Here is a 20,966-nt window from a genome sequence, read left to right as displayed (position 1 = left end):
TAAGCTAAAAATACACATAAAATAAATAATTTTATTTGTTATGTACATTGTTTCATTTTGTACAGGTTATACGAGGGTCTGACATGGAGTCTGCACTACAGGTGGAAGAGATGCAAGTAGAAAAGTACATAAAACTAAGCATCTGTTTTTGCTTTTTGCTCTTGCCCTTGTCTCCAGGGGTGGCTATAACCACTCAGCTGGCAGATTCTGAGGTCCCCATTCCGTCTTTGCATACACAAAATTCTTACAACAAGTAAAAGCTCTTTTGCCTTGAAAAGGCCTTTGAGTTTTTGAGCAAAACTAAAATAAAGAAGAAGGGGGTGGGAGAATGAGAAAAAAAGCCTCACTTTTTTTTATTCCATGAAATAAAATGGCATTTTAAAATATGCTTGGGTGTGAAGGCTGTTTCTGTGGTTGCTTTTTTAATTAATGAAGATTTAATTTGACAATAAAAGTTGATTGCTAAAAAAACTTCAGTCAGCCCAGGTCTCCAGGGCTCCCATATAGAAAATAGAATACTCAAGCATCTGCTACTGTCTTTTGCTTCTCAAAATCCTTAGCCCTGTAGCTCCCAGATCTGCCTTATAAACACCTTCAGTAGTTTTTAAATAACTGTACAATAGCCAGAAAAATAGCTAAGACCCAAAAGTGCCCCCTTGCTGAAAAAACAACTATTTATAGTCAAAGGCCTCTCGCTCTGCTGGCTAAAGGTATCACAGTGTTCTGTCAGCTCCTCACAGGGCACCTCTGAGCCCTGGGCACAGCAGCTCTGCTGCCTCAGGGGTGCTGCTGATGTGGGAATGCTTCCAATGGGAGGGGAAATGAAAAAAAATCCCCCAAAAGATCCCCGAAACAGGCTGTGCTGAGCGGGGATGGGGACAGGCTGCCCTGGGGTCCCAGGGGTGGGACTGATGGAGGAGGGGCTGTCAGGAGCTCCCCCTTGGCAGAGGGGGGGACTGGATCTCCAGGGCTCTCTTCCGACCCAAAGCAGGATTCTGTACGGGAGGAATGAACTCGATGGCAAATTGCGGGTGGTTTGAGCTCTATTGCTGTTCTGCCTGGGGGCTTTGTTTTGCTTTGCACACCGTAAAAAAACCAGAGCAGGTCAAAGTCTTTCCCTGAAGCACAAAATGCTATCAAAGGTTTGGAAGATGAGGATCAAACACTTTTGCTTTTTAAGTGTACTTCTTTGGATGAAACATGTTTTCTTTTTAGACCAATGGTCATGAATTCTTGGTCATGAATTGCCTCCAGAGCAGTTGTTGGTCTGGGTGGAGGCAGTTAGGGAGTAGTATAGAAATTACTCTTTTGTAAAAAGGGCCTGAAATGGGGAAAGAAGTGTGAAAATGAAATTTAATCAAATTATAAATGTTTAGGGAATAAGCTGATGTGACTAGCCCAGAGTATTCTCTATCTCCTCCAAAATTCCAGTGAGGAAGTGACTTTACAGCTGTTTCAAGTCACACATTCACTGAAAACTGCAGATTCTGTTGGGGGACAGTTTATTTTAGATGCTTCTCCAGAGAGTGGATTCATTATCCACCACAGTCTCGCTGATTCCAATTAATTTCACCATGACATTAATTAGAGTGCCTGATGCTTCCAGCACACCTGGGAAGGTGTGACCAGCTCTGGAGGTCTCAGTTAAAAACCAACTCTCATTAAATGCAGGCAGCCCTGGCGGCTGGGATATTTTGATGGATTTTTGCCATTCTGTGTGTGGAAATGCAGCAGAGGTGGGAGGGGCTCCTGATCCTTTGGGAATCAGCCTCAGGGGCTGCACAGAGCTTTGTCTGCCTGTGGGACAGGGCTGGACACTGCAGGAGGAGCTGACTGGTTAAAGGAGAGCTCAGCCAGGAGTTCATCCAGCACTGAACTCCTCCTGGTTAACTGAAATATGCTTTTCTTTGGGGTTTTGGTCCTTTGGAAGGGAAAGGAACAACACCAAAGCGAAGGGAAGTGGGACAAACACGTCATGGTGTGAGGGCAGTGAGTGCTTGGGTGGTTTCCAGCTGCTGGAGACCCCAGATGTGATTCAGATGCTTGCTTACACTGCTGCTCACTGCCCAGATATCCCTGTCAACAACATCCAGGTCCAGTGCAGGGAGCTGCACGTGCTCCTGTCCCTGGCAGGGAGCTCAGAGTGCCCCTGCCCTGCCAGTCCCCTCTTGGAGCTCCTCTTGCTCAAACCAAAGACCTTTATCCAGGGTGAACACTAAAGAAAACACATTGTACAGAGAAATCTGGGTGAGGAGCCCCTCCAGGGGTGCAGGGCACAGTGTCCAGCTGTCCAAGCTCTTCCAGCAGCCAGTGTTGGCCACTCTCTGCTGCCAGGGTGGGTGCCCAGAGCTGCTGTCCCCTCTCCTGGGGCAGAACAGGCAGCAGGGCCACCCTGCCACAGGCTCCCTTTGCCCTCCTGTGACAGCCAGGTGAGCTGTCCTTGCCAGTGATGGGGTGAGAAGTGATGATCACTGAGGTGATGATGTGAAATTTCCCTATAGCCCTACCCTGGTGTGCTCCAGTGCTGAGCTGCCTGTGGAGCCCCCATCCCATGCTTGGAATCCTGTGGTACCAACCAATTTTAACCTCTTTCAAAGGTAAGGGTTTCTATGCATACATTAATATATTTATTTAAATACTCTTAATATTTACAGTGGCTGTTTCTGCTAAAAATCATGTTACATGGGCTGTGGGGAAAGGGGTGGAACACAAATACAGGAAGGTGACATTTGGGGTGAGGCATAAATCACAAAAGCAAAGGTATCAGAATTTAGGCTTCCAGGGTATGCTGCTCCTGCTCTCAGTCTACTGCAGAAGTCCCCTAAATTCCCTTCATGGGGAAACCATGCGAGTTTCCTACATGGAAAATTATCATAACAGGCATAACAGTTAAATCCTAACCTGAATTAGTTGTAAGAAAATAAAAGTACAGACTACTGCTACCAATATGAACCACGTACTGTATATAGCGCCTTGAAACTGGAAAGTGCTTATCAATAATGAACTAACCCCCCTGCGAGGTAGGTGAGTATTATTATCCCTATTTTACAGATGGGGAAACTGAGGCATTCCAGAGGCGGAGTGACTTGCCCAAGGTCACGGGGGAGGCAGAGGCAGAGCAGGGAGTGGAGCTGAGCTCCCTCCTGGCTCTGAACCTGCCCATGCTTCCTCTGAGGGGACACAGCTACAAACACAGGAGTATTTACAGATTTACCAGCAAGTGAGCCATGTACAAATGCAGTTATCCAAATAACCTGCACTGATAATTCAGTTAATTTCTTGTTTCTGAAGCAATTTAGGTAATCTCTGACCTGAGTACAAACACCTCCCAGCTCTATTAAATTCTTAACCCTGGGTGTTATTTGTTAATTTTTTAATTGGTGATGATGCCCCATCCCTGGAAGTGTCCAAGGCCAGGGCTTGGAGCAACCTGGCCTAGTGGAAGGTGTCCCTGCCCATGGCAGGGAGGCTGGAACAAGACCTTTCAGGTCCCTTCCAACCCAAACCATTCCATAATTCCATGACCATTTGCAGGTGTGCTGCTTTACAAAGCCAGGTGAAATGACACTGGCATGGGAGGCGAGAAAAAAAATGCAACTTCAAGAGCAAGAAACCTAAGAAAGGGCAAATGGTTGAGATCCCTGTTATCCCCAGCTCCAAACTCCTTGCATATACACAAGGGTCCTTCTTGGAGCCCACAGATACAGGGCAGGTGTGAACCAGCTGAGCCAAGGAAAGGTTTAACTCCTCACAGGAGAAACTCAAGTGTTCCACCAGCTCCTGCCCTTGCAGAGACAGCACAGGGGTCATCCACTGATTTCTCTGAAGGAAAGAAGAACTTTCACTAAAACATGCTTTCATTTTTGAGCAATTGAAAGCAGAAAAATACTGGTGTAGTCCCAAATACTGTGCTGCAAGTGAATTAAGCAAAACCTGGGTGGGTTTTTTTTAATCAAATGTATTTTTCAGAAGCTACTTCAATTTTGCTCCCCTGAAGCTCGTGTTTTAGCATAATAATAATTCACCAGCTGCTCCAAAGTCTATTGCTATCAACAGGGATGCATAGATACAATCAAAGAGAATTTTGCCTTTTGGGGGGACCAATTTGAGTTCTTCAAACTCCTGGACACGTGTATTAATCACAGCCGAATCAAATATTTGTATTGAATTCCAGAGTCAGCTCAGACTCGCTGGTAGCTGGGAGCAAGGAAGGATTTGAGTCGTGAAAGAAAGCCCAGGGGAGCCCCAGCCACGGGGCCAGGAGAGCATCTCCTCCTCTAGCCCAGCACTGGGGGCTTGCAGATCTGCTGTGCACTGCGTGTGGCAGCTCCCAGCCCTGCCCTTTCGGGACCAGCAGGGGAACGTGACTCACACAGTCTGCAGGGAAGGGATTTTTGCATTTTTGGGGGCAGCACTGCTGAGTTAATTCCCTCTCTTTGTGCTGTTTGTACCTGGTAATGCATTTGAGTGACAGCATGAGCGTCACCGGCAGCTGGGTGCTTGTTCTCACGGAACACTTCAAAGCCCTTCTGCTGTCCAAGGATACAAACCCAGTTTCTGGCCCAATTTCAAGCCCAGCTGATGTAATCTGCATAACTCTACTTGAATTGTTTTCATTCTTCCTCCTTACCCAGGAAATGCCACAAAGATTCGCCGGCCCCTGTCCAGCAGAGCTCCCAGACTGCAGTGTGGGGTAGCTGAGGCATCAGAGGACTCAAATTCACCCCCCTGCAGCAGCTCCTGTTCACCTTTATCTTTGCAGAAATGTGCTCAGCTTGGTTTCTTGACCTGTGGGGCTTTTGTTGTGAGCCTTGCCTTGGTGGCTTCTGCCCGTGGCTCTCCCCTGTCCATGGATTTGCTCTCCAGCCAGGGGTGCCTGATTTCCTGATGGAATGATCAGCAAGCTGCTCCCCCCTCGCGTTTTGCAAGTCTCCTTGTGTTCCACCAATGTCAGTTTGCTCAGCCTTCCATGAGGGAAGAGGAAATGCAGTTTTCAAAGACAACCCTAACCCTGCAATTAGTGTGAAAGCCCAAAATCTGTTGATACAAAAATGCCTTTCACTCTGCCTTAACTAACACATCCAGAGGCTTAAATATTTGGGGTTTTACACTGCCTGCTGATAACAAGACTGCTGTCATTATAAGCAAGGAATACAGAAATGGCTTGGAGTCTCTGCTCCTTGCTGCTGATTTATCTCAACCCCAGGGCTGCCCTGGAGCCACAGAGCCCTGCACTGAACACTCCCACGGGTTCGGGTGTTGGCACCCCAGCTCTGCTCTGTGTTCCCCTTGCTGGGTGAAACTGCACAAGTGCCCAAAGGAAAAACCCCACAAGGGGAGGCAGGGTTAAAACTCGGGCAGAGTACCCAGCTGCAGGTGTTCCAGCATCTCTCAGCCCCTGCCCCTCCGAGGGCAGAGCTGCTCGTGCCCCTCGCTGCTGGGTCTGACCCCCCCAGGGGCAGCTGCAGATTTTCCAGCATTATGTTTCTCCAGAGGCAATTCACAACCCAGTTCCCAGGTGAGGTGGTGGCTGGCAGCCACCGTGGGGAGATGCTGGAGCTCCACAGCCCCTCCTGGGAGCAGAGCCCTGCAGGAGAGCAGGAACGAGAGCAGGAACGAGAGCAGGAATGAGAGCAGGAATGAACCCCTTCCCAAGCCCCTGGGCAGGACCTGCTCCCTCCAAGGAAGCAGCTGACCAAGAACAGCCCTGAGTCCCAATCACCTGTGCTTCTTAGCAACACTGCAGAAGTTCAAGCATCCCATTGTTAAAAAATTAAAATAAAACCCCCTAAAAATCCCTGTTAAGAATTCAACCACCTTGCCCTTGACAGGGCTTTTTCCTCCCCCTCTGATGCTCCTTGGGACAGCTGCAGTGACAGTGCTAAGCTCTGTCCAGACACCCCCACAGATGGGAAATAAAAGATAATAAAAGATAGTAAAAGACAATAAAAGATACCAGCTCCTGCCACACTCCTTTCTGTTGCAGCTCAGAGAAGGACCTGCAGAGCTGTTCCACTCCTGCTGCAGCTCTTGCTTTGGATGCTTTTCAGACCTGCAGCTCAGGGGGCCAGGGAAGATGCTCTCCCGCAGGAGATGGATTTCCTCCTGACACCCATGAGAGAGGCAGCAAAAAGGGAATGCAGCACTGGAAGTAAAATTAGGAATTGCAAAATAAGGGCAAGGCTTAGAGCTGGGTTTTGGTTCAGCCTATTAGAAACTACTCTGAGGTTTGTATTTCAAGCAGCCAGGGTTGTTTTGGGTTGTTTTCTTTCCAGTTCATCTACACAGGAGTTGGAGGCAAGGCCAGGTGCTGGCTCCCACTGTCAGCCTAATTGGAAGGTCCTTCTGCTCCCCAAAAGGGAAATTAGGTAAATAAGAAAACATGTTAGCAACAAAAACATGTTCCAGGTGGATGATCAAAGGGGTTTCATATTCAGTAATAATTTACAATATTAATATAGTGGCCTGAAAAAACAAGCACAACCAAAAGAATCAGAAGTTATATTGCTTAAAGGAAACAAAAACCCACCAGTTATAGGTCAAAACCCTTTTAAAAACATTTTCAGTGTGATTCTCAGCCTCCTGCTGAACAGCTGTTTGTATTGATGAGGAAAACTGAGCAGGATGCAGAGCCAATGGTGCTGGACAGCAGCACTGAAACCCAGCTGGGGTGGGATGATGAGGGGAGCACTGGAGAAATCCTTTCCTCAGCCACCTGCATGCCTGAAGTCTGTGGGGTTTGGAGACTAAGACTGCATCCAAAGGGATTCCTGTGGTTTGTGGCAACCTTATAAATGGTGAAACCATTAGTTTAGTATTAGTGAGTGTACAAAAAGTAAATTAAAAAAGGTGCAGATGGCTATAAAATAGGCTATAACATGAGTAGGTTTACATTTTTTTTCACCTGTGGACAGAAAGGAAACAGTGATGCTGAACCAGATGAGAGCAAACAATTACCAATACTTGGCTGAGTTTTGCAGTGAGAGTTAAGAGAGCTTTGCTCAGAGCCGAGTGGTAACATGATCCTCCTGCCCGTCTTTCCACTGGTTTATAAACAAGTCACAGGCCTCTCCCCACGAATCAAACACATCCTCTGACGAGTCTATAAGTTTGGAGTTAGAGGAACAAATACTGGAAGCACAGTGAAGGGAACTGGTACAAACCACAGGGCACTCCTTGCTCTGTCCTGTAAGTCTCGTGTTCCCACTGTAGGCCACCTCATTGAGGTTAATTTCACTTTTGGAACAATTCTCTTCTCTCTCTCTGTCCATGGGAGAATATTTAATGTCTTTCCACATGTAGTGTGGCTGGATGATGCCGTCTGAAATGGTGTACATGGGTTCTGAGCTGGGCTCGGGGACGTGGCCGTTCATCTTGGAGAAGAGCAGGCCCAGCCTCTTGAAGGACTCCTTCTTGGAGCTGGAGAGTCTCTGAACTCTGTTCCCGTTCCGCACGAAGGAGCGCTTGCTGATCCCGTTGCTTTTTGGCTTCTCTTCCACCATGTTGATCCCAGACATGGTTTTAATCAGGGCAGACACATTGAAGTCCTTTTTCTTGTTGGCTACATTGAAAGACACGCTCTTGGCTCTGGGCTTTTCTCCAGCACCGTCCTCGTTTGTCTCCTCCTTTTGGGACACCTCTGTGCTGCTGGTAGAGTAACTTCTCCTCTGGGGCTTCCTGTTGCCTAAGAGGTCAAGAACTTCGTAGCGAAAACTCGAGATGTCCTGTTTTAATTCCTGGGGCAAGAGGAGACAGGAGTTACTCCCAGCAGCCTTATCTGGCATGAAGGAATGACCACATTCCCTCTGGAGAGCTCAGTTGTGCCAGTGGCTGGTACCAAATCACACAAGAATATCAAATCGATGTCCAGTGTCACACAGAAATGTGTTGGTAGTGCTGAGAATTGGGGACCTCACAAGGCTTTTGTCTCCAACGGCTTGGGACTGGCCCTGTTGATCAACCCCCCCTGCACACCCCAAAAAATGTCAGATAAAAGAGCTACAGAAGAGGGAAAACTGCTGAAATATGGCAGGAATCCTGTCTAGCTGATAGGCCCACCTTTACATTTTCTGGTGAGTGTTCTTAATAACCACCAACCCCAACCAATTCTTTGGCTCTGTCTGCATTAGGATTGGGAATGTGATGTTGATTCAAATCACATATTTCACTCCTTCTCTTTTCCAGTACTTTTGTCTACACAGCACATTGTGTATTAAAATATGGGAGGTGGTCATATAGGAAGACACTCAATAATAACTCTCTCTGCCCACAAAACCCCACAGGCCCATCAGACACATTCCCAGCTCCAGTCATAATCTTATTTCCACACATCACAAATCACCTTAACAAGTTAGTGCAAACTCTGCAAGTGGCTGTTTGAATTAATAAAACAAATTATTATTGAGGAATAATAAATTACCTTGAAGTTTTCTTCAGTTAGACCTTCGTTGGTTTTGGAAGTTCTTATCATTGCAGCGACGTATCTTTTCACAAGATTTCTTATCACTTCCTGGAATAGGAAACAGTCCAAGTGATTCAATTGCAAGCTCAGCCCAAACTCTGTTCTTGCTGCATTTCCCTGAGCTCTTGCCAACAGCAGCTGTCCTGACTCTGCTGGTTATAAACCACTCACCACCAGAAACAAAATGCTTCCTTTTAAGCAGAGCAAACCTTGGGAAGGGGTGATACAGCTTCCACCTTATGGATGCTCAGTTTTTAGCTAAAGGCAAAGCAGTTGTTTTGTACTGGGGCTTGTAGATGTGCAAGTCATGGAGAAAAAAAAATCTTGGAGTGCTCTCTCCAAGCAGTTCTTGGATGTGCTCTTTAATCTCAGCTGCTGAAAGGTTTTACAATTACCAATCTCATGTGCACACTGCGCTTTTTGATGGGCTAAATTTGGCATTTGAAGGTGGTTTATCAAGTCTTTGAAGCCAAGGAGGCTACGTTAGCAATAAATAATGTGAAGAGCAGCCAGGATCCCATGGGTCAATGGACATTCACCTCAAACCACATCTGCAGCTGCCTGAGTGTTCCCTAGGGGCAGAAACTCCTTTAAGGCTGGCTGCACCATCCGTGGGCAGCACTGGGAGGGCCAAATCACACTCTCAGTGACTTCTCCAGGGACTCTCACTCCTCGGTGTCACCTGTCTGCTACACTCCATGTTTTTGGTTGGATAAGCTCCATTTTGCTCTGCTCATGTCCTGATGGCTTCACAGAAGCAAACTGGTGCTTTGAGCTTGCACATTTATCTGTGCCAGCCAAAACACACCCAGGCTGTCTGTGTGCAGGGAAAAGACTACTCCAAACCTGCCCTGCATCTCCCCCCCTTCACAAACAAGTCTGAGCAACACCAAGCTGAAGATGGTGGCTGCAGCAAGGCTTTGCTGGGAGGTTTTTAAGAGATCCCAATGTCGCAGCCGTAAGCTGTGCTGTGAAGTCAGAAAACACCATATGCCAGTTGTCAAAGGTGACTAATTATGTTAACCACCAACTTCTGATAAAAGTGCTCTTCAGAAAGCAGGAGATGTCTTAAGTAAGACAAATTACTAATGGCTTTTGGCAGTGGAGCCTAACGTACCACCTAACATTTCGGAGAATTTTTTTTCCTTCCAGCGTGCTGGCATAATACATCCCGCTGAATTCAAGGGCTGAAGCTGGTGTTTTAAATGAAGTTTCATCCTTTTGTAGATTGAGTTTAATGAGTACTTGATGACAGGCAGGCTGAGAATAAACAAACCAGCAAGATTCAATAAAGGAATCATTCCTCCTTCCCAAGCTGTCCCAAACAAAAGAATATCCCAACCACAGTCTGAGTAAGGGGTGCTTTACAAAAAAGAGCAAGAGAGGAACAATTCAGGAGTGTAAAAATGCTGCAGAAATAGTTTTAATCAGGATGTCCTGACAGCCTGATGGCAATGGGGATGTGACCTTGACTTCAGCAGCCACACTGATACCTGCAAGTTTTCCACTATTCCAGAGGGGCTGAAAGGCAAGGACAGATTTACTGAACCATCCACCTCCAATGAGGAAATGCTTTAATCCATGATAAGCTAAATCCTCTTAGAGGACCTACACTTACCAAAATATATTCTGGAAGCAAGCAAGAACTGAAAATGAGGAGGAGAAAGAAACAGCAAGTAAAAACTTTATGTGGCCAGAAGTTTACCTGGTAATGTTGATTCTGAATCAGGTTGTCAGCGTGACGTTCCTGGAAAGAGAAAGGCACAGGGATGTCACCTGTCTGGTCCTGTCTTTAGAGCTCCCCATGGCCCTGAGCAAGTGTCTCAGGCTTAGCTGGGTGTGCATTCTTTTGTCATCTATTCAGGTGGGGCAGTTCTCTTCTGTTCATTGCGCAGTTTTTATCTCTCCCACAGCCAATCCTCCCTCCAGGAGATCTCTGCTGTCCATGGCCAGGGAGTGTCCCTGCAGGGCTGATCAAATTCCAGCATCCCATTGGGAGATGCTCCGCCCAGGGCAGGAGCCAGGCATTCCTACCTGGATACAATCTGAGCCTGGAGCAGCACAGCAGCCTTTGCCCACTGCATTCCCAGAGGAGCAGCTTTCTCCTGCCCTGCATTCCCAGAGGAAGAGCAGGCCCATCTCCACAGCCCTGGAGCTTCAGAGGAAAACTCCAGCCTTGTGCAGGATCCCTGCTCCAGCAGAAGCACAGCTGGCACTGCAGGAGGGCTGAGCCCCCATGGGATGGGACTGTGCCACCGCCCTGACACACAGGGGGTCAGAGCATGTTCTGACTCTGGCAGTAGTGGTTTTTGATTGTACTATTGCATTTGTATTTCAGTTTTCCTAGTAAAGAAATGTTATTCCTATTTCCATATCTTTGCCTGACAGCTTCTTATTTTCAAAATTATAATAATTTGGAGGAAGGGGGTTTACATTTCCCATTTCACAGGAGGCTCCTGCCTTCCTTAGCAGACACCTGGCTTTTGAAACCCAGAGAGCAAGTGATGATCCCGCAACCTTCTGCTGATCCCTCAGAACCCTGAATATCCCCAACACCCTCCAGAAAGCAAGCACAAGCCCGTCAGCTCCTTACTGTGAACGTTTTGAGGTTTTCGTGCCTCTTCTGTTCGTTGTCAGAGTCATCTCCTGGGCACAGCTGGTTGTGGATCCACTTGCAAAGGTACCAGACCGACTTGGGACTGGGGACAATGTTAAAAGGAGGGGGCAGAGTGGCGCCTTCGTCGAAGTAACTCATCCAGAGCTTCGTCCGTGCAAACTTCCACTCGATGTCCGCGTGGTCCTGTGAGAGGAGGGCAGAGACCATCAGCAGCTGCAGGCAGGTGTTCCTGGAGCCAGGCTGAGGAGGGGAGGTGTGAGGGATTTCTCCAGCTGCAGGCAGAGCAGTGTCACTCCTTACATCTCCCTCGCTGGGGGGGGCGTAAAAAAATTGGTGTGAAATGTAGCTGGAGTGAAAAAACACCAACCACTGAGAAAGCAGAGGAGAGCAATATCCAGCAAGGAGAATTCCATGTGCTAGAGGCCAGCTTTGTCCTCAAGATGTTGTGCTTATTAGTTCACCAATGCAAGAAGCAAGAAAACACATTTCTTACTTTGCTCTTTGCTAGCACTTTTATTATCACAAACCACTGTTCCTCATGTCTAAATACAATGAATTCTCATATTCTTCCCTGGGAAAAAAAGTCTTCCATAGTGGTTTTTGATTTGTTTTTTATAGCCTCCATTAATTCTGCTCTTATAAGGAAATGACACATTTTATGTGTGTCGTATTTTACATCTTGCCTCTGCATTATCCTTACAGAAGCCAGGAGACATTTTACTCTTGGGTTGGTGGGTTTTTTGCATTTATATTATCACCATGATGGCTTGCTGTGCCCTGGTGTTTTTCACCCCGACAAAGTGGAGGTGGGAAGTTAACACCATCATTTCACAGCTGCACGGATAGACACAGGGTCCATACAGTCCCCAGGAAAGGAATGCTGAGTTATGGAAGGGACTGACCTTACAGACTTCAGAATAGCTGGGTTTGGGGAGCAAAATTTAGTCAATTTTTAATGATGGTGGAGCCAACCCAGTAACACAGTGCATATTCCCTCCAACACCAGGGCAGAGGCAGCTCCCTGCAGCCAGAGATGCTGCAGAGACCCAAAACAGATCTCGTGCTGCTTTGTGCTAGTTTTAAAGAAATTCCATCATCCCACTGGGAGATGCTCTGCCCAGGGGAGGAGCCAAGCATTCCTACCTGGATACAATCTGAGCCTGGAACAGCACAGCAGCCTTTGCCCACTGCATTCCCAGAGGAGCAGCTTTCTCCTGCCCTGCATTCCCAGAGGGAGAGCAGGCCCATCTCCAGCAGCCCTGGAGCTTCAGAGGAAAACTCCAGCCTTGTGCAGGATCCCTGCTCCAGCAGAAGCACAGCTGGCACTGCAGGAGGGCTGAGCCCCCATGGGATGGGACTGTGCCACCACCCTGACACACAGGGGGTCAGAGCATGTTCTGACTCTGGCAGTAGTGGTTTTTGATTGTACTATTGCATTTGTATTTCAGTTTTCCTAGTAAAGAAATGTTATTCCTATTTCCATATCTTTGCCTGACAGCTTCTTATTTTCAAAATTATAATAATTTGGAGGAAGGGGGTTTACATTTCCCATTTCACAGGAGGCTCCTGCCTTCCTTAGCAGACACCTGGCTTTTGAAACCCAGAGAGCAAGTGATGATCCCGCAACCTTCTGCTGATCCCTCAGAACCCTGAATATCCCCAACACCCTCCAGAAAGCAAGCACAAGCCCGTCAGCTCCTTACTGTGAACGTTTTGAGGTTTTCGTGCCTCTTCTGTTCGTTGTCAGAGTCATCTCCTGGGCACAGCTGGTTGTGGATCCACTTGCAAAGGTACCAGACCGACTTGGGACTGGGGACAATGTTAAAAGGAGGGGGCAGAGTGGCGCCTTCGTCGAAGTAACTCATCCAGAGCTTCGTCCGTGCAAACTTCCACTCGATGTCCGCGTGGTCCTGTGAGAGGAGGGCAGAGACCATCAGCAGCTGCAGGCAGGTGTTCCTGGAGCCAGGCTGAGGAGGGGAGGTGTGAGGGATTTCTCCAGCTGCAGGCAGAGCAGTGTCACTCCTTACATCTCCCTCGCTGGGGGGGCGTAAAAAAATTGGTGTGAAATGTAGCTGGAGTGAAAAAACACCAACCACTGAGAAAGCAGAGGAGAGCAATATCCAGCAAGGAGAATTCCATGTGCTAGAGGCCAGCTTTGTCCTCAAGATGTTGTGCTTATTAGTTCACCAATGCAAGAAGCAAGAAAACACATTTCTTACTTTGCTCTTTGCTAGCACTTTTATTATCACAAACCACTGTTCCTCATGTCTAAATACAATGAATTCTCATATTCTTCCCTGGGAAAAAAAGTCTTCCATAGTGGTTTTTGATTTGTTTTTTATAGCCTCCATTAATTCTGCTCTTATAAGGAAATGACACATTTTATGTGTGTCGTATTTTACATCTTGCCTCTGCATTATCCTTACAGAAGCCAGGAGACATTTTACTCTTGGGTTGGTGGGTTTTTTGCATTTATATTATCACCATGATGGCTTGCTGTGCCCTGGTGTTTTTCACCCCGACAAAGTGGAGGTGGGAAGTTAACACCATCATTTCACAGCTGCACGGATAGACACAGGGTCCATACAGTCCCCAGGAAAGGAATGCTGAGTTATGGAAGGGACTGACCTTACAGACTTCAGAATAGCTGGGTTTGGGGAGCAAAATTTAGTCAATTTTTAATGATGGTGGAGCCAACCCAGTAACACAGTGCATATTCCCTCCAACACCAGGGCAGAGGCAGCTCCCTGCAGCCAGAGATGCTGCAGAGACCCAAAACAGATCTCGTGCTGCTTTGTGCTAGTTTTAAAGTTGAAAAAAATGCCACTGTTTTGTAGGTTCTGCAGAAATTCTGACATTAGGCAGAAAAGGGGGGGAAATAATTTGTGCTGAACACAGCTGACACCAGTAGCCTGAGCTGAAATGGTGTACTGTGTGTTGTTACCACTGCAGAGCAGCGCTCAGCCGACGGTTGTGACATTTCAGCTGCTCAGCATTTGCGTGAACGGTGTCTGACACCAGATTAAACCAAAGCCACGGTGATTCAGGCTAAGAACAGCACAAGGTGGGAGAAAAGGACAATGCAGGGCTTTAATTTTCTGAGGAGATTTCAGTGAGGCTGGAACAAGCAGCTTATTGAGAGAGGGGTGCTGGGCTGCAGCTCTGGCAGGCAGGCACTGAAGTGTAGGACAGGGAGTTTAATAAAATATTGCTGAACATCATGCCCAAAAAATTACTACACTGGCTCTCTGGCCATGCTCCAGCGCCCTGACACGGGTAAAATATGCTCACATTTTGACAGTGAGGTGCAGCTGAACTCCATTTTGGTAATGTATTCAAATTATGTGCAGCCCTGGATTTAGATCGACTGTCTCAGTGGCCTGGGAGCACATTAATCTCTGCAGATGGTCTGAACCAGCCCAGACCATCATTGTCCCCTGCCAGTTTACCACAGGGGCTCTTTGAAAACCATAGGGAAGCTCAGAGGTGCAGCCTGTCATGCCCCTTTTTCCTCAAACACCATCACACCCCACAAACAGGTGAGCTGCAGCATTGCTGTGAAGTACCACGAGTTGATGCTGCTGGAAATGAAGTCCTGGGTAGTAAAAAAAAAAAGCAGTTTGTAGCAGTAGGACCAATTGCCACCACTTGAAAAAAAAAATTAAAATAGATTTTAAAAAAATAACAACTCCTGCTCATTTTTAGTTCATTTGTCCAGCCTGCCAGCCCACAGGACAACTCCTGCTTGTCAACTGCTCCCAGTTCCAGGCAGAGCTGCCTCAGCCCCTTCCAGAAGCAGAGCTGGCTGCTCCCTGCCCACACCTGAAAGCTCCCTCATGCCCATCTTTCCACCTGAGCCTTTCCAGGTCTGGGCAGCTCGAGCTGAAACAAGAGGAACGATGGGCACTGCAGGCCAGGGCAGCCCAGAGGGACCAGGGAGGGGGGAGAGAAGGGGCCTGAGCTGCACTTCCTGTGCTTCACCTGGATATAGAATCATTTATCATGGAAAAGCCCTCTAAGATCATCAACTCCAACCATTCCCCAAGGCTACCACTAACCCCTGGCCCCAGGTGCCACATCCACACACCTTTTAAATCCCCCAAGGGATGGGGACTGCACCACTGCCCTGGGCAGCTGTGACAGTGCTGGACAATTCTTTAGGAAAATGAATTTTTCCTGGTATCCAAGCTAATTTTTCTGGTATCCAAGCTAATTTTTCCTGGTATCCTCCCCTGCTCTTTCCCAGGAAAAGCCCAGTGGCAGCTGCACATTGCTGGTCTGAGCATCTACAGCATTTTTTAGGGGAAGATCTCCATGAGCCCAGGGTTGAATGACACAGCCCTGCTGGGGCTGACAGGAACTGAACCTGGCAGCCCTGCCTGGGGCAGCTGGGGAGCTCTGGGCAAGGCAGGGACTGAAGGACAGTGCAAAGACTTATTTTGGATAGAGATGTATCTTTTAACTTCTTTGTCAACACAGGAGTAGGTGTGAATGTGCTGCTTTCCAAGCTGGCATATTCTGTGATATTCTGTGATAAGTCCAGCCCTCCCCTCCACCAGAGTCCATCAAAGGCCGGGTGTCAGAGTGGGATCAGGAGTGGGGACTTGGCAGCAGTTTCCTTCAGAAACTTCATCAAAGAGCCCATCCTGGGCAGATGCAGTTTGGCACTGGATGCTGGATGCTGTTTGAAGAGGAAGGTAAGGCAAATCTCTACCTTGGGGATTGCAAATTGGTTTCTGGGAAAGGAAGGAAAAGGCTTAAAAAGCTTTTCTGCACAAAGCAGAGGGGTTTTTTTTTTACTTTTTGTTTTTTCATTTTTAAAATAGCTGGATGGGACACTCCATCCCTGGAAGTGTCCCAGGCCAGGCTGGGCAGGGCTTGGAGCAGCCTGGTCTCATGGAAGGTGACCCTGCCCATGGCAGAGGGTTGGAAAAGGTGATCTCAACCCAAACCATTCTGGATTCTGTGACTACACGAGCTTTCCTAGGGCTGAGAGCTGTGAAGCTGAGCAAGGCTTTTCCCTTAGGAAGTTTTGAGGCTGGTCTGAACAAATCCCTGCTGGTCTGGGTGTGTCTGTGGATGCTGGCTTCACCCCACCTGTACTTCTTCTTGTGCTGTCTCAGTCAACAAGTGCACCATAACCTCTCTGAAAAGATAGACCAGACCCCCTGTACAAAGCTCTAAGTGTCTTTTCTCCCCTTCTCTGTTCTGCTGCTGCAAATTCCCCAGAGTTTGCAAACGCAGCCTGTCTCAATTATTCACCTTGATGTTTTGTGAACCTGAGCAAATCAGATGAGAGCTCCTGGCAGCAGTTTTGTGTTGGAAATATACAGCAAAGAGACACTTCAATTTTACTGACAATGTCTTTGTGTGCCAGGAAACCACCATTTTCTTGGTTAGAGATCTCCTTAGTGCTGTAAGCAATAAAATCCTCACACAAAGCTACAGCTCCCCAGACTCTCCTCCCTGTGCTGAGCACCAAAAAACCACTTCAGTATCTGTTCTGCACCCAGTTCAAAGCTGGAGCACCTGGGACAAACAGCCAGGACATCAGTCCCTGCACTGGCTGGGAATGTGGCCCCACCAGGGGCGCTCCAGGTTTGGGGTGTTTCCCCAGTGACTGCTGCCCCTGGGCAAGAGACACATTTTTGGGAGCTGCCTGAGTCTGAGCAGTGAGCACAGGATCCTCCCAGACCTGTGCTGCCTCATGCAGTGTTCTTAGATGACAGCTCTTTGGTAACATTTCTAATAAGCTAAAGCCCCACATTCATTAGCTTTGCCAGCGTGACCTTGTTGCTTCAGGAATTTTAATCTAAGTTGGGATTTCAGTGTCCTCTCTTTGAGAGCTTCTGTCTCTCTCGCCCTTGTTCTTGTCACCATTTTCTTTCAAGCACTGCTCAGTGTTTCAGCTATCAAACACTCCACACTTAAGAGGGCTGAGCCCTCAAGCTCAAAGAATTCATGAACTCAAAGGAACCAGCACTCGGCTCTGCTGTGAGGAAAAAAAAAACTGTCTCACTTCCTATCACAATGTGAATGTGTCATCCTGGCCACATAATCCTCTTGCAAATCTCTGCCATTTGAAGTGAGAATTAATCTCCCACAAAGATTTCCCTGTGGGATGGCTGAAGCCATTTCACTGTAGCAGTTGCAAATATTTTCTAATTCAGTCAAAGTGATGTATTCACAGATGTGCCAGATTTTAAATGATTACCTGCTACACTAATTATCCAGGGTAATTCAGACATTAATCTCTGTCCTTATCTCTGTGTAGAAAACGTGAAAAAGTTTCTGAGATGTTTTCCATAAAGATTTCCATCACCCTCTCCTGCTCGGGCCATGCAGGTTGGATCATACTTTGCCAATGACAGCAGTGAGTCCTGACCCAGCCACACAGACCCAGCTGTCTGGGAAGATGCTGTCAGCTTTCTGCATGAGGTGGATACTTCTGCCACAGGCTCCAGGTTCCTAAACCTCTCCATGAGTTATTCCAGCTCCCTCATGCCTGGGAAGCTGGTGCAGGGATCACTGTGAATTCCTCTTACCACACAGGAGCTGAAGCTCATCCCTGGAAAGCCTGTGGCAAATCAAGGCACAGGAGACCCATCTCCTGGCTCTTAAGTGCTGAACACCCCTGGAAGCCCAGGGATAGCCCTGAGTTTTGGTTGGCTCAGGGCTGAGATGGATTCTGGCCACCCTGTGGATTTTACAGGTGTCCCTGCACTCTGGATCAGGCTGGTGCAGAGCTGTGGTTCAAACCCTCAGCTCCCAGGGGCAGGGTTAGATATTAAGATCAATTCCTTTATTGTGAGGGTGGGCAGGCCCTGGCACAGGTGCCCAGAGCAGCTGTGGCAGCCCCTGGATTCCTAGGAATGTCCAAGGCCAGGCTGGACAGGGCTTGGAGCAGCCTGGGACAGTGGGAGGTGTCCCTGCCCATGGCAGGGGGTGGAACGAGATGATCTTGAAGGATCTCCAACCCAAATCATTCCATGAGTCTATGAAATCTAATGCTGGGGTGATGATGATGCTCAGCAGCCAGGCGTGCTGAGATCCTCAAACTTTTCCACTGTCAAACAATGCCAGGATGATCAGCTCCATGATGCTCCAGCTCCTCTGTGCCACGCAGAGGTGCCCAAGGGCTCCTGCCCTTCCTCTGGGAGTTCCTGGGATGCAAATCCTCCCCACACCCACTTGGAAGGAATAACCCATAAAGATCCCCAGCATCACTGGCTGGCACGAAAAGGGCTGTGTGTGCCTTTCGTGTGTTTTATTACACAACAGGCAGTGGGCTAGGCTGGAAATCAGGCTGCTGCCTGTCAGATGCAGATATAGATGGCTCTGACAATGCCCTGGGGACCAGGCTGTCTGGCCGTGGCTGAGTGCCTCTGAAGGAGGGAAGGGAAGCTTTCAGGTTGTGCCAGGAGTGCTGGCAGGAGCTGGAGTGATTTCTGCAGCAGGAGCAGCTCTCTGCTGCTGCCCCAGCCCAGGAAGAGCCACCAGCAGCCCCACAGGATTAGGATGTGCCCAAGCTGTACTTTGGTCTAGGAAGGAAGGAGGAGATGTAACATTTGCCTTGCAGGCTCCTGAGTAAGGGAGGCTGGCTGCCCGAGAGGCACAGGAACTTCAAAGGTGCCTTTTTTGCTGTGTAATTAGCAGTGCTGCAAAGCCTAGGAGAAGTCATTAGACTCTATTCAATATACTTCTCTCTCCACGTGCCTCTTTATTGCTCTGTGCTAAACCCAGAGCAGGAAACTGCACAGAAAATATCTCAGGGCTGGCTTTCAAGCAGGCTGGCACAAGAAAGATGCCCTTGTGTGTCCTGAACAGAAAACACTGCAGAAAGAGGGTCAGGAGAAATTTAATCTTTACAGAACTCCACACAGGCAACTCTTGTGCTGTTTTAAAGCTGTTAATTTTGTAATATGTGTCGGGCAAACTGGAAATAACATCAGCAGAGCTCAGGGGTTTGGTGACAAGCTCAAAGAAGCAAGCAACAAAATCCCAAGCAGGCTGTTTGACGTAAGTGGTACTTAACATTTTTCAAAAGAAAGGATGTCATAGAAAGAAAAAGCCTGTGAGAAAATCAGGAAGCTACAAAGTCAATTAATGCATAGGTAATTCAGCTGCAGCTGGCAACAAATGACTTTGCTTTCAAAGCTGGGGATGACACACTGAGGGGTAAGAACTTAATAGGATCAATCTCCAAAATAATACAAGAAAAATTACTAAAGGAGGACAACCTAGCATTAGGAAAAGCAATTACAACAGTTAGGGGGTGAGACAGCCAGAGAAGAGATGAAAGCACCGAGGAGCACAAGGCAGGTCCTGGGCAGCCGCAGTGGCTCCGAGGAGGAGCTGTGGCAGTGCCCTGGGACACCAGCCCAGGCAGAGCAAAATCAGGGGAAGCACACCTGGAGCAGCCCCTGCAGCAGCAGGCAGGGCAGGCGGGGGGAAAGGGAGAGCAGCTCCCCAGGATGCAGCTCCAAGGGGGACACAGGGGGATTTTGGCTCCAGCACAGAAAAGGAGCAGAGGCAGGTCCTGAGGAAATACTCACAAATAAATACTAGCACTGGGAAACAAGGGAAGTGAATTCTTGGACCAGGATGAAGGTAACTGACTTCAGGCAAGAGCTAGCCTTGTCTGGCAAAAGGCAGCAAGGCTCTTAGGTGAGGAAAGCAAGGAAGAAAAAACCTCAAATCCAAAGTTTTATATAGCAGATAAGCCATCACTGGGACTGTGAGCCTTCAGAACCTGAAAGCTGGGCAAGATCCCACATGGCAGAGCCCCTGAAAGAACACACTGTAATGGAGGAAGTTGGGAAAAATTAATTTTGCAGTGTCCAAGGCCTCCACTTGGGAATGGCCAGTGCAATGTCAACAAGACAGCACAGGACCTGCATTTTGTTAAAAGTTGGATAAAGGACTCCACCTCTGGAGCACAGCCAAAGAGGCTGAGGAATTATGGAAATGGGGTTGGTTGTGATGGAAAAGAAAACCACAAGTGGCTTCTGAACACGCCAGGTCAGGCAGAGAGCAGGGACATTCCCTCCTGGGTGACAGCCCAGCAGACCTGTCACAGGAGCTGTGCCCTGAACCTTGCCCAGAACCTGCCCAGAACCTTGGCTGCTTCTCCCTGCCCTGGGGAATCAGTTTGTACTTGGAAAATGCATGCTTTAGCATCTCTGCTATTTATAACTTCCATGTGCAGAAGATATTCATAATTAAAATTTTTATTATGGCTTGCAATGCGCTGCAGCATTCCACAATGTATTTAGGTTATATGTACATATATAGATATATATCAAATACTTTTCATCTCCCAGCAGCATCTTGGATGGAAGCAACAAGAGCTAATGAGAAGGCCAGGGAATATTATATTGGAGAAAACACAGAGAACTGGGGATTGTGCTGGTTTTATTGCAGTTAAATTATGGGAACTGACACCTTTTTGTTTCTGCAGTCATATTCCAGTTAAGTTCAGTTTTTATTTTAATAGTCAAATAAATCGGAGCAGTGGGAAGGTCATGCAGAGAAACAGCTCTCTAAAAGCCTCAGCAGGAAGATATCACCAAGGCTCTGTTCTTCCTGCCGTCTATTCTTTCTGCTCCATCACTGCCTGATAAGAGCCTCTTTTCATGCTGAAGGTCAGAGAGATAAGGGGCATCTGTGCTGATAACTTCACTACCTCCAGCCAGGTCAAAACCAAGTAACTCTCGCATGTCCTGGAGAACTGGAGGGCTGAGCAGGTATGGATAACCCAAAGTGTTTGAGTGCTGATGATTCTGTGAGTGCTAAGGCAAAAAATAAACAAACTTAGCCTCATTTTTACTTGCCCTACTTCCAGAAGATTGTCTTTGATTTTTTTCTGCATAGCCAGTCAGGCTGGGA

At 47.8% G+C, this 20,966-nt stretch overlaps 1 protein-coding gene across 1 annotated transcript in view; it reads right to left on the bottom strand.

Annotated features, from left to right (window-relative positions):
* Positions 1 to 7,001: 7,001 nt before the first annotated feature.
* TRPC5 (transient receptor potential cation channel subfamily C member 5) overlaps positions 7,002 to 20,966 on the bottom strand; it is a 66,671-nt gene continuing 52,706 nt past the window's right edge. The window contains exons 7-10 of the mRNA XM_041484712.1: positions 12,782 to 12,988; positions 10,167 to 10,208; positions 8,420 to 8,509; positions 7,002 to 7,736 (exon numbers count right to left, since the gene is read on the bottom strand). Of these exons, the coding sequence (XP_041340646.1) occupies positions 7,002 to 7,736; positions 8,420 to 8,509; positions 10,167 to 10,208; positions 12,782 to 12,988 (1,074 nt within the window). The remainder of the gene's footprint in view (positions 7,737 to 8,419; positions 8,510 to 10,166; positions 10,209 to 12,781; positions 12,989 to 20,966) is intronic.

The sequence above is a fragment of the Pyrgilauda ruficollis genome, unplaced genomic scaffold (genome assembly GCF_017590135.1).
Source record: "Pyrgilauda ruficollis isolate IOZ18807 unplaced genomic scaffold, ASM1759013v1 scaffold67, whole genome shotgun sequence".
Taxonomy (NCBI): domain Eukaryota; kingdom Metazoa; phylum Chordata; class Aves; order Passeriformes; family Passeridae; genus Pyrgilauda; species Pyrgilauda ruficollis.
Note: the sequence above shows the minus strand (reverse complement) of the source record. Positions and strands in the feature narration are given on the sequence as shown.